Raw genomic sequence first — 13,396 nt, 5'->3', positions numbered from 1 at the left:
TTCAGGGCAGAGTTGTTGAGTGAAACTAGTTTCCCTGACTGATCAGCTTTTTATCAAGGATTTTCCGACTGTCCAACCACTCTTTCTTCTTTTTTCTGTTGCCTTTGACTCACATATTTCTGACAGAATATTTATGTAATTAAAACTTTATTCAACTGGTCCTGCACCAGTTCTCCGGCTTTTGAAATGTGATATCATTGACATTACCAGATCTGGTTCATTGAGAAATTAATCTGGTACCAGATATGCTTCATTGAGAAATTATTCTGGTCCATTTAATTTTATCAAACACATTTCACCCATTTGCATCTCTTGTTAAACACTGCTCTGAAACTTCAACTGTGATTTGATGTTGATTTATGATTTCCCTTTTACTGAATATGAACTCTACTTTGTTATGTTGATTTCAGTTTATTTTGATGTTATTGTTTTTGGGGTTTTTTTTATGCAGTGTTTTATCTTTGGAATGCAGATGAAAATTTTACTATACCCCACCAGAGAAAAGGGAGCAGTGCAGTGGAACTGCCTAAGGTTGAACACAATCCATTCCAGGATGCAAGGTGGCCTTTACTTTTCCCTTCAGAAATAATGGAAATAGTAATAACCAGGGTGAAACTGGCATCAGACAAAATTTCATTCTACAGCAACTTTTTATGGATAAAACATTCTAACTCCCAGGGAAGTGGAAGAGCACTTTTTAGGTATTCATTAACTTTACTTTTACTTTTCTGTCTGCAGCTAGGCCAGCATTGTAAAACAAAATCTGTCCTCATTTGCCTTACCTGGTTAAATAAATTACCAACAAATGAGAAAGACATACTGTATTGTATGAAGGTATTTGTTTCACAGAGACGCTTGATTTAATGTCCTAGTGTTGATTTCATTATCGAAAAAATATTTTCGTCAACACACAATTTTCACTTAACAAAAACTAGAATAAAAACCCTCATTAACAAACAATAACTGGGACTAAATCAGCATGCATTTTCACCGACTAATGAAAACAAGATGAAAATGAGACTTTACTTAGTAAAAATGTTACTAAAATCAACGAAAATTTTAGTTCATAAACGAAGGCGAGAGAAAAAATTATGTGGTTTTGTAAAAATCCTGTCTGCTTATCTGTCACTGTGACAGAAATGTGACACACACCCTTTCAGATCTGCAGCTAACGAGTGCAACATGCACAAACGCATGGGACACACAGGAGGTGGATTCATAGTGAAAAGTAAAAAACAAAAACAAAAAAAGTAAATTATAGTTATAACGTTACATTAATCCAACGGCTATAACGTTCCAACAATAATGTTACCGCTAACTAATGCTGGCTAACTTACTAGCTCATAGCATGGAGCCATAGTAACCTTGTTGATATAGACTACTGTAATTGTGTGTGAGTTGTTTTTCATGAAAAAGATGAGAGAAAATTTCATGTGAGATAGTTTTAGTTCTGAAATTTTCAACTTTATCTGCTGACAAAATAATATACGATCATTTTACAATGATTGTTCTGACTAAAACTAGACTAAAACTAGTGTGTGTTATTTTGATACTTGATTGTCTAAAAAAATATTTTTTTTTAAATCAAGGAATAAGATGCCAGAGATATTTGCACTTTTATTCTTTATACACACTGCCTAATCGAGTACTGGAAAATACATTTTCAGTGATGTATTGCTTTAACAGAGGTGGGCGCGTCAATGAATTTGAGCATCCGTCATTTGGCAGTCGTTTACAGTCATGACACTCCTCTGTCAGTCAATCCTTAAATATTTAAAGCCAAAACAAACTTGCGATCATCAATCCGCAACCTTATTTTAACCGCACTTCCGTCACGCAAAATTACATTTTGTCACCAATATTTTACGCTTGACATTGTTTGTTATGTCTTGTTTCTTTTCTTCTCTAATGTTGCCACATTTCATATGTGCACACGCTTGTAACTGCAGGGAATACTGCTGCGCACGGCCAATAGACCAAGTACTTCCCCTTTTTAGGACACCTAACAGCACAATATACATGGTGTAAAATGGTGCACCAAAAGACCCCTTAGCTGTCTAAAACGTACCTGATGTAAAATAAACAAACTAAGCACTAATGTTTACAATTACATAAACGTAGTAATAATGAGGAATTTACATCAGGAGGAAGCAAAACATGATCACAGTAGTCACCCGAGCGCTACAACACGGCCACCTGTTAATATTGGGACAGAGGCAGAAGAGGAAATGCTTGGAGAATGGTATGCGAGGAAGTTAGATACCTGGTGATATAAATTTGCCCCACTTTCATTTCACAATCTGACAAAATTCTGAACGGCTTGCTCATAGACACACTTTTGGAAATGGGCATCTGATAAAAACATTTATTTTGTTGTATAATTTCACATTTGATGGGCAGACAGGCACTCCAGATCAGGGTATTTATAGTTTTGGAATTTTTCATTTTAGTTAGTTTTGATTTTGTTTTGAGTTTTGTTTTTTAAACTTAGTTAGTTTTAATTCGTTTTCAAGGTGGTGCTGTTGGTTTTAGTTAGTTCATAAATGCTTAGTTTTAGTTAGTTTCAGTGCGCAATATTTAAAAAACACCATGGGAGCAACGTCATTTGAAGGTGCTTTTCTATTGGCTACTGCTTGATGATGTCACTTTTGTGTGTCACACGTTCAAACGTCCTTATTCCGGCTAATATCCAAATAAATCTACTTGAAATCACATTTAAAATCATCCCCAAAGGCTCATACATTAAATTAATTACCAAATACTAAAACGAAGGACATTTTTACTTTAATTATAGTTAGTTTTGTAAACATAAAATGTATTTTTAGTTAGTTTTCGTTGATTAAAAAGCATTTTCGTTTTTATTTTATTTCGTTAACGAAATTGTTTTTTGGAATTTTTGTTTTAGTTTTTTCATTAGTTTTAGTTAACTAAAATAACCTTGCTCCAGATACACAATTATTTATACAAAAGCAATTAAAAAGTAATTTTTCATGTAATATGCCCTCTTTCAGGGGCATATCTTTCCGAAAACTTTGGTCATATTCCAAATTAAAGACAAGGAGCTCTTCTATCTCAGCGGTTCCACTGTACTTGCAAGAGTCTACTTCCACTGTATAGACAAGATATCCCTGAGAAGTAAAAATACTGATGAAAAAAACCCAAAATCATTTCTGTTTTTTTGTTGTTTTATTTTTTGAAGAATTAAAAGTTTATTAATGGTGATTAAAATAGGTTTTATTGCTTTGAGGAAGGTGTTCTACAGCATAAAAATAATGACACATTTTTGGTTTAGCCCAAGACTCTTTCATTGGCATTTCACTGGACATACACTGTACATGTTAAATTACGCAACTTGACCTTTCTTAATGCCCAATCATCCGTTTTTAGATCTCAAGCATATTGGAAAAAAATTCTCTGTATACGGTTTGTTTGTCTGTCCCAAGATGGAATGTTCATAGATTCGTGTTTTTTTTTAATTTTGTTTCGATGTGTTAACAAACAATAAATGACAGAATAACAATTGTGGACTCGAGATGATCACAAGTCGTGTCTCACTGCCTCATTTACCAGTTTGGTGATCAGTTTGGTGAAAGAAATCCCCTATTAGTGGTATATTCATGTTTCTTTCAGAATAAAGAACAGCTGGGTCCATGAATCTTTTGTTCCCCCATGTATTCCTTCTTGTTCAAGATAAGATGACCTGCATTGTTTTAGCAGCAATAGTGGATAATAAACATTCATCTGTATATCAAAGTCTCACACAGTGATTTCGTTATAAAGAGGTATAAAAAAAAAATTGAATTTCTAGAAGACATTGAAGAGATAGAGGGGGAAAATACATATAAAGAAGCACATTGCACAAAATAAAAAATAAAAAACAATCAAACTATTGTTTGGGTTTAGCCTTCTGGCTAACAGTTAGCCCAGTCTACTTGCAAGCTTAGGCCACCTCCAACCCTTCAGGATTCCAGCTAACCCAGGCTACTTCCACGGATATCTCTAAGGCTAGCCATAGGATTACTTCCACGGATATCTCTAAGGCTAGCCATAGGATTACTTCCAGGGCTATTTCCAGTGTTTAGGATAACCAGTCAACTTAATCCACCATATTCTCAGGCTTGATCCATGATGACCCTAAAACGCTCATCACAAAGAAGTAGAAAAGCCTCAATAGACGGAGACTTAGTTACTTGAGAGGTACTACAGGAAGCCCTTGATCAGCAAAAATAATTTTATGACCAGATGCTTGATCGAATAGAGGCAAGTTTGAAGTCTTTCACTAAAATTGTCTTAGATTCTGCCAACACAAGAATTGATTGGCTAGTAAGGGAGATTCAAGACCTGAGAACAAATCTACAGTTTTCACTGAAGGAACTTGATGACATAAAGGACAACCTAGAAGCTGAAATCCAAACTGCTGTTTCAGCTCAGAAACAGGTCCGCCCACAAAATCATTTTCTTGCTAAAGTGGATTACCTGGACAATCAAAGCCGCAGAAGTAATGTTATCATGGATGGGTTAGGCCCTGATTCTGCATCTGAAACATGGGCCAATACTGAAAGCAAAGTGCACAAGATGTTTACGGAAAAACTCAAGCTGGACTCCAAAACTATTGAAATTGAGCGAGCTCGTCGAAATGGAAAGTTCCAGGGTGACAAACCAGTGCCAGTGGTCGTGAAATTACTGAGATTTAAGAACAGAGATCTTATCCTCTTCAAAGCCAGAGCTCATCTCAGGAAGACAGAAATCTACATGAATGAGGATTTCTCTGACCTTGTCCGCAAGAAAAGAGCTGAGCTGATTCCTGCCATGAAGGAGGCCAGAGCGAAGGAGAACTACTGTAAGTCATCATCATTTACGACCGTCTCATCGACAAACCTAAGGCTGAGCCCTCCTAATTTAGGAAAATGTACTGTTGTGTCACTTTGGACCATCATGACACACTTGGACCATTCATCTGTTAATCGCACAGATAATAAGGTAAATCCCCAAAAATATATCTTCCATCAATCCTATTTCTGTTTTCAACAGACGTGACACAACTTTAAGTGAACCGTTACAGATTAGTGACCCAGATGTGAATTGTTTTTCTGACTTGAACCAAACATTTTTTTCTGATTGTAACTATATTTTAGATGATGCTTTCAAATTTTTAAAAAGAAAAACGTCCTCTCTTTTATGCACATCAATGCACGCAGTATCCCAAAGAACTTTGGTTTACTCACACTATCTCTAATTTGGATCACATTTTCTCTGCCATTTGTATATCAGAAACCTGGTTAAATAATGAAAATGCTGAATTGTATGGTATTGCTCATTTTAACCATGTATATAGATGTAGAGGTGATCAAGTTGGCGGGGGTGTCTCCCTGTACCTCCATTCTAGCCTGGAATACAAAGAAAGGGATGATTTAATAAAATGCTTGCCAACCTCTTTAGGTGAGAGTGTTTTCGTTGAGACAAGAAATCATGTAATCATTGGGTCTACAGGCTACCAAGTTTGAGTATAAGTGATTTTAATCTTCACCTAACTGATTTACTCGATTTATTGTCTAAAGAAAGAACTGTTATATAATGGAGACTTCAACATGAATAGTATTGACTGTTAACAATAACCATGTTAATTAATTCCTAGAAATAATGTTCTCACATTGCTTTCATGCTGTGATATGAAAGCCAACCAGAGTGACTGAAACTTCAGCCACACTGATTGACAATATATTCACAAATGTACTTGACAAAAAGATGAATTCTGGTATCCTATGTATGGACATTTCCGATCATCTGCCAATTTTTCTCATGACTTCTGTAATTAGGACTATGAACTTTGAATCAAGTTCAAGTACCCAGATTAATAAATTAATTTACCATTGGTAGATTTAAAGAGGTGATTGAGCATCTCTCTTGTGCTCAAGTTATGACCAACCCTGACCCACAGGAAGCCTACACCATGTTCATAAATAAAATAGTTAATGTGTACACATTACACATTCCCTGAAAAGAGAAAATCCTCTAAATTTCACTAAACACTGGATAACCCAAGGAATTATTAAGTCCCTACGAAAGATACATAAAGTGTACAAAACTTTTATCTTGAATCCTACCCAGTTTGATTTAAATGAATTGAAAAAATACAGAAATAAATAAAATATAATAAGAGGGGAAAAGAAGGGGGACCGTCCCCGGAGGGTGTGTTCCAACTATAGAGGGATCACACTCCTCAGCCTCCCTGGTAAGGTCATTCAGTGATGCTGGAGAGGAGGGTCCGTCGGGAAGTCGAGTCACGGATTCAGGAGGAACAGTGTGGATTTTGTCCCGGCCGTGGAACAGTGGATCAGCTCTACACCCTTGGCAGGGTCCTTGAGGGTACAAGGGAGTTCGCATGGTAGAAGCTCAGTCATCCAGGAGGGACTCGGAGTAGAGCCGCTGCTCCTACGCATTGAGAGGAGCCAATTGAGGCACTGGCATCTGGTTGGGATGCCTCCTGGACGCCTCCCTGGAAAAGTGATCCGGGCATGTTCCACTGGCCGGAGGCCCCCGGGGATGACCCAAGACACGCTGGAAAGACTATGTCTCTCGGCTGGCCTGGAAACGCCTTGGGATACCGCTGGAGGAGCTGGTTGAAGTGGCTAGAGGAGAAGGAAGTCTGGGATTCCCTGATAAAGCTACTGCCCTCGCGACCTGACCTTGGATAAGCGGCAGAAGATGGATGGATGGATGGATGGAAGATCAAAGAAGTATTATTTTAGTACTAAACTGGCTGAGAGTAAAAATAATTTGAGAGCACTCTGGAAAGTTATTAACCATATTCTTAATAACAGGAAATACAAATCTCTCCCCAGTTAATTTAAAGTTGATGGCTCTGTGGTAAAAGATCCTTGAGCTATAGCCCACAACTTTACTAAATTTTTGCTAAAATTGGACCAGCGCTGGCATTCAAACTCCCCAGAGTCAATGAAAGTCCCTTTCAATTCATGAAAACACCACCTACAGGTGTATTTCATTTGAGCCCCATCATCTCCATTGAAGTGTGTCAGATACTAAGATCTCTAAAAAATGCCGCTGCAGGATTTGACATAGTAGACGCAGAATTACTTAAAGCAATCTCTGAATGCATTGCTGAACCTTTAACCTAAATACTTAATCTGTCATTTAGTAAAGGTATTATACCACAACAATTAAAAACAGCAAAAATTATCCCTAGATACAAAGCTGATGATCTAACCATATTTACCAACTACAGACCCATTTCTCTTCTCCCCACTATTTCAAAGATTGAAAAATGTGTGTACATCGGATTGCTGAAGTATCTAGATGAGAATGATATACCAACATCTATATGGTTTTAGGAAATCTTGTTCTACTTATATGACAATTACTCATCTTATTAATTAGCTTTATAAAGCAAAGGATAGCAATCAATATACAGTAGGAAGTCAAATGGATTTGATACTGTGGATCATAATATTCTTTTACATAAATTAAAATATTTGGGATTGGATAGGCAGGCTTTATTGTGGTTCTCTAACTATTTGGAGAACAGACTACAGTTTGTTGCATTCAAAGGAATATATTCTACTCCCCTTGTGGCAAAATGTGGTGTTCCTCAGAGATCTGTCTTGGGGCCAACTATTCTTATATACATTAATTATTTGTCAAATGCATTCAACCAGTTATCAAAAATCTTGTTCGCAAATGATACTAGTTTGTTTTATTCGCATCAAAACCCTATAACTCTCATGAATGTTGTAAACAAAGAACTGGAAGATATTACAAAATGGTTCACAATCAAACTTTCACTCAATATTGACAAAATACATTTTATTTCATTTGGTAAAAATTATAAAAATAATCTTGCAAATATTCCTGTACTTGATATTAATAATATACCAATAACAAAAGTCAAATCAACCCGCTTTCTTAGAGTACTTATAGATGAAAACATGACTTGGAAACCTCAAATTTCACTTATTACTAGGGATGTCCCGATTCGATCACGTGATCGGAAATCATTCACAACTCTCCCACACAAACAGCTTTTCGGCTTCGCCCACCCCAATCAAGGACCACTTCATCCAAATTTAGAATAACATACAGCGGCGCCTTGATATGGAAGGCTTCTCACCTGGTAAAACTTTCCTCAAGATCATTTAAGAAGTCTATTAAAAATATATTGCTGAATGAATAATCCAACATTGTACTTTCTGAATCATTGTTTTTGCATTTGTTTGTAAATTGTTTGTGCATGAAATATGTTGTGGTTGTATCCTATGACAGCTGCAGACATGATGTCACAGCTGAATCATGCATCATCTGCATATTAAAGTCTGCCGGAGCTTTACAGTGCTGTCATGGTGCCTGGACTGCGTGGGTAAGGTTTTGGTAAGGTAAGCTTTTGGATGACAGCTCATCCTATCCCCCAGCTGTGTTGAGTGAGTCCAGGGAGCAGCCCAGGACCGATGACCAATTCAACCATCATATACAGTAAGTGTCCCTTGATCACTGAAAGCCTTCAGCCTCCTGAACAGGAGCAGTCTGCCCGGCCCCTGACCTTCCCATTAGAGAGGGTATCTGTGTGGACACTCTTGCCTAATTTATCATTTTATATGGACAACAGGTATTTATAGGCTGGAACTCTTTCAATGTCTCTTCCCTGGATGTTCAATAACGCAGGTGAAGAGTAACGGTGCCTGCAAAAATCCACCGCCAGCTTCCCATCCATTTTCAATTTTCTGTGACTGTTCTGGGTCACAGGTGAACTGCATCCTATTTGGTTTCAGCAAAGAGTTCTGTACACAATGGACTGATGACAAGTTAACCACAGGGCACAAAGAGAAACAATTCACACCAGGGGCATCACTAGGTTTTCTGGACAAAGTGGGGGTAGTGGGAGCCCTCATGGAATGCACAGAATGTGAGCAATCACAAAAACCACAAGCAGTTTTGGAATTTTTTGGGGGGTTATTCCTATTGTCAAGGTCTACATTACGTCACTTTAACTAACTAAAAAAACTCATTTGATTGCGTGTTCATTTATTCTTCAAAAAGTTGACCAAATAAAAGGCTCACAATGGCTTTTAGCATTTTGTCAATTTTTAATCTTCTAAATTTCAGAAAGAATATAATTCAGGATTCTCCTGGGCTTATCTTTCTCCTGCTCGATGGCTCTTAAAGCAGGCGAGAGAGAGCGAAAGCGAGCATCTTCTCCCCCCCATTGCGAATGCCTTTTGTAGATGTTGTTGTTGTGACGGTCACTTTGACAAAATCCCATTGACCAGATCAAGAAGATTTGATCGATGCATCGTCCGATTGGGAGTTTCTCGCTGCTTGTTCACAGATTGGTTTGGAATATTCTGCCGTTTACACCTCCTGAAAAACGTGTTTGTACTAGCAAGCTCAAATGGCCAGAGTCTGTTGTGTAAAAACAATAGGGTTGATCTCAAATGACGTCATGTTTTCTCATTAATATGCATAAGGTCCAAACTTTCGGACAAACAGAGTAGCGACACCTGCATACACATCATTTTGGAAGAGAACGACGTCCCAGGCGTGAAATCTCAACCTGGTTCAATCGACAAACACACCGTGGAGCAGCACTCAGATGTGCAGCAGCAGGACAAAGTACATAAGTTATTTGCTAAACGTGTACAGCATACTGTACTATATCAAACGTGCCTAATGGTGCAAGTATGATTTCCATTGTCTCCCAGTAGGCAAACAATGACACGCGCACGCACGCACACTCACCTGTTAACGTGACAGGCAGGACACAAGGTACCGTATTTGTTAAGTATCACAATGTTCGCAATCGTCACACTGTGAGTAAAAATATTAAATTCAATATCCCCCGAGAGTGAATATTGGCGGAAAGACACACCTCGTGTCCGCAACGCAGCCAGGACCTCAACAAGGTAATATTTGTGCAGTGGTGATCGCAAGAGTGATTCAGAAGTGTGTAATTTTTCATCAACAAATATTTGCACTCCAGTGCAGAGAATATTTTGTTTTTTACAATTTATATCGAAGACCTGTAACCGAAAGCTGTGACATAAATGATGGCGGTATTTTTGCAGATATCAGCATCCGGCTTTCAAAAATAGCTGTGGCTATTATTAAGATGACAAAGTTGAGATTTTCTGATGGTATGGCAAAAATGGAATTAAGATGTGTAATTTCACAGTTTTTTGTTTGTTTGTTTTTTTACCCAATAGTGAACCCTAGCTCCAGTGTAATTTAAAGGAGTGGGACGCCTTAAAGTAGGTTTTTATTTGCTGTAACGATGATCTGATGATGTAATTAAAATGGGCAATTTACTTTGTTTTATGACCAACAGGGAATCAAATTTGAAGGCAAAGCACTTTGCAAGTTAAAAGTGTGTTGCGTTGTGTAATGTAATTTAACAGTGGTAACAGGTGACTAGTCAAGTATTGTAAATTTTTATTTTTCCCCCTCGCCCAACAGAGGCTCCCAAACCCCCAGAGTAAAGGAGCATTTTTTTTTAAAAAAGGAAGAAAAAAAATGTTACTTGATATGTACAACCAAATCAAACTACAACATATCCAAAAGCACAGACAGAATGCCGCATACTTTTTGTAATAAGGCAAAGACTTGTAATTGAATTTTTTTTTAAATTTTCAACTAACATTAATTTCATTTTTCAAGAGCTAGGAAGAGGGTGTACAACTGTGCCATGACGGCAAACAGAAAGGAGGTATTTTCTAAGGGCTTAAACTAATTTAATAAAAATAAAAGGTCATATCCGTAGTAATTAAAGTCTATTCTGTTATTTTTATGTCTGTTAGTCTCAGAGTTTCAGATGGTTGTTGTGGAGACCCCAATGGCCATCCTTGGATGTGTTAAAGAGCCTCAATCCTTGGGGAGAAACCGAAGCTGAGTGGACAGTTGCCCCCCAAAAAATGTTTTATTATTATTATTTTGTATTAAACTTTGAGCCACTTTTCCACCCCAATTTCAAAACAAACCAAATGTTTATATTATATTGGTAATTATGCTTTTTGTTGTGTTTTTTCATTGCAATATGTTTAAAAATGCGTGAAGAAATTAAAAATATTTTGTTTTCACATTCAAATGTTTGTGATGTTTGGATAATGTTTGAAAAACAATGTATTTATTTAGATTTAAGCAGGATAGTTTGGTTAATGTTAACATGAAGAGATCGGTTTATATCCAGTGGTAAAATTAGCATTGCATTAGTGTTACTGAAACCTAATAAAAAATTCCCAAAACACGTGATCTGAATTGTTGTTCTGGAACTACATCAAGATAAGGATCACAGGTTAAATTTGGTCCTTTTTTTTTTGACAATCTGATTTAACATTCAATTTTGACAACTTTAATTTCCTTTAATATTGGTTTGTTGTGAATAATATGTTTAACAGACATCTATACGACGTCTAATGGAGTTTAAATTTGGTATAAAAGTGAAGTCTAGCAAACATCTAACTTTAGACGTCTTAACAGCGGTTATTTAAACGTCTTAGACGAGGGGTCTAGACGTAGACGTCTATTAAACTTTTAAAAACTTTAATTTTTAGACCATTTGTAAACCGTTTTTAGCCTAGACGTCTAAGTACTATTTAGACCGAAAAATGCTCGGTGGGTTAGACGAGGTGTATACAAATGGAATAAAAATAAACGTCTAGGAGTCTATATATAATAGACGTCTATTAGCGGTTATTTAAACGTCTAAGAATAGACGAGGGGTCTAGTCGTAGACATCTATTAGACGTCTAAGCCTAGATGTCTAAGAACCATTTAGATGTCTATTAGACATATTTTAGACTGAAAAATGCTTGGTGGGTCTTTATCCTTACTATGAATTAGGCCAACAGAGTTAGGATTTACTTTCCAGGCACAATGAAAGCATGTTTTTTTTTTTTTTTTCCTGGTAGATCTCAGTATTGATCATTTGAAATGTCATCATCATGGTTCCCCCTTTTTTTTTTATTTTTTTTTTATGTGTGTTTGTGCGTGCGTGCGTGCGTGTGTGCGTGCGTGCGTGCGTGAGAAAGAAAAAAAAAAAAAAAGAATTCCCATACCGTTCACCTAAACCGAACACTTCAAAATCCAGCCAGAGTCGTGGGGCCGCCAGGAGACCCGAAGGGGGACCAAAGAAAAGAAAGAAAAGCGAAGCCCAGCACCGACCAGACACCACCCACCGGGCCACTAACCTTCACCAACCCCAGAGACATCTAAACTCCAACAAATCAGGGAAACCTCAAGGGCCCAAAGGAGAAACTGAGGAAAGGTAGAAAGGACAGACGAAGCAGAGTGAGATCCACAGACACCAGCCTCCACCGAATCAATGACCTGAGGGAGAAACAAATTGTGTCTGAGTCTCGATAGATGCTGGTGTGGTGGATCTAGCATGCATGAAAATCTCCACCAAAGAGGGGAGCCGTCGACCCCCGCCAGGACAGAGCAAGCTGAAAGCATGTTTAAAAAAACTCAACGTTGCTTAATGTCAGAAATCTATGACCAATCGTTAGCAAAATTCACATGCACATATCTATCCCTGTCCACTGCAATCTCTGAAAATATAAAAACGATCGACACAGTATTTTGGATTTTATGGGCATGTACTCTCGGTGCACACTCAATTTATCACGTCGCTTAATGAGGAAAAACGTTTTGATGTGTATAAAATCCAAATTATAGAGCTGATCATATTGATATTTTCAAAGATTGATGCGGGCATAAGTAGAGATGTGCATGTGAATTTTGGTGGCAATTGGTCAGTTTTCTAATATATGACATGTTAAGCTTCTTATACAAGTAGTGAGCATCTGTGGGGAGGAAGGATGAATTACAATCTAAAAATACTGTGGCGATAATTTGGATATTTTCAGAGGTTGAAGTGGGCATACAAGTAGAGATGTGTGGGTGAAATTTGGCGACAAGTCTTCTGACTTTAGGCGACATTACACACACATGAAGCATTTTAGACGGTCCCCTTTTCAATGAGTTACTCGTGGAAAAAATACGTACCCTTTTTCATCTTTTTTTTAGTGATTAAGTTTTCTTGTACAATGCTAGTTTCCATATTGGCAAAAGTGATTTTTGGTAAATGCTTGTATACTGTACTCTACGATCAATCTTGCTTCTAGCTCTAAACAGAAGGACCGGAAGTTGAGATCCCTTATTGATAACATATTTCTGTTTTTTGTAAAAAAGGTCTATTACTGAAATTAAAAAAAAAATAAAAAGCTAGTGGAAGCTAGCATGAAAGTGAAGTGAATGTTTCTTCTTTAAACACAAAAACATGACAGTTATGTTTTAGTTACTTTAGCTTTAATTGCTAGATTGCCCACCCATGCTCCATACTGTACTTAACCCATTAAGGCCTAAAAGCGCCTGGCAAAATATGCCTCTAAAA

At 37.3% G+C, this 13,396-nt stretch overlaps 2 protein-coding genes across 3 annotated transcripts in view; both read left to right on the top strand.

Annotated features, from left to right (window-relative positions):
- Window positions 1–3,655, top strand: part of cldn19 (claudin 19) — a 73,757-nt gene extending 70,102 nt beyond the window's left edge. For both annotated transcript variants that reach the window (XM_077572385.1, XM_077572383.1), the window contains one exon: window positions 6–3,655. In XM_077572385.1, the coding sequence (XP_077428511.1) occupies window positions 6–42 (37 nt within the window). In that variant the 3' untranslated portion in view covers window positions 43–3,655. The remainder of the gene's footprint in view (window positions 1–5) is intronic.
- Window positions 3,656–4,417: 762 nt separating this feature from the next.
- On the top strand, window positions 4,418–8,418 carry LOC144056014 (uncharacterized). Its single transcript, XM_077572348.1, has 2 exons — window positions 4,418–4,840; window positions 8,278–8,418. The coding sequence occupies exons 1-2, from the start codon at window positions 4,510–4,512 to the stop codon at window positions 8,322–8,324; spliced, it is 378 nt and encodes a 125-aa protein (XP_077428474.1). The 5' UTR covers window positions 4,418–4,509; the 3' UTR covers window positions 8,325–8,418.
- The last annotated feature ends 4,978 nt before the right edge of the window (window positions 8,419–13,396 follow it).

The sequence above is a fragment of the Vanacampus margaritifer genome, chromosome 8 (genome assembly GCF_051991255.1).
Source record: "Vanacampus margaritifer isolate UIUO_Vmar chromosome 8, RoL_Vmar_1.0, whole genome shotgun sequence".
NCBI classification, from domain to species: domain Eukaryota; kingdom Metazoa; phylum Chordata; class Actinopteri; order Syngnathiformes; family Syngnathidae; genus Vanacampus; species Vanacampus margaritifer.
This window is presented reverse-complemented; position numbering and strand designations above follow the sequence as displayed.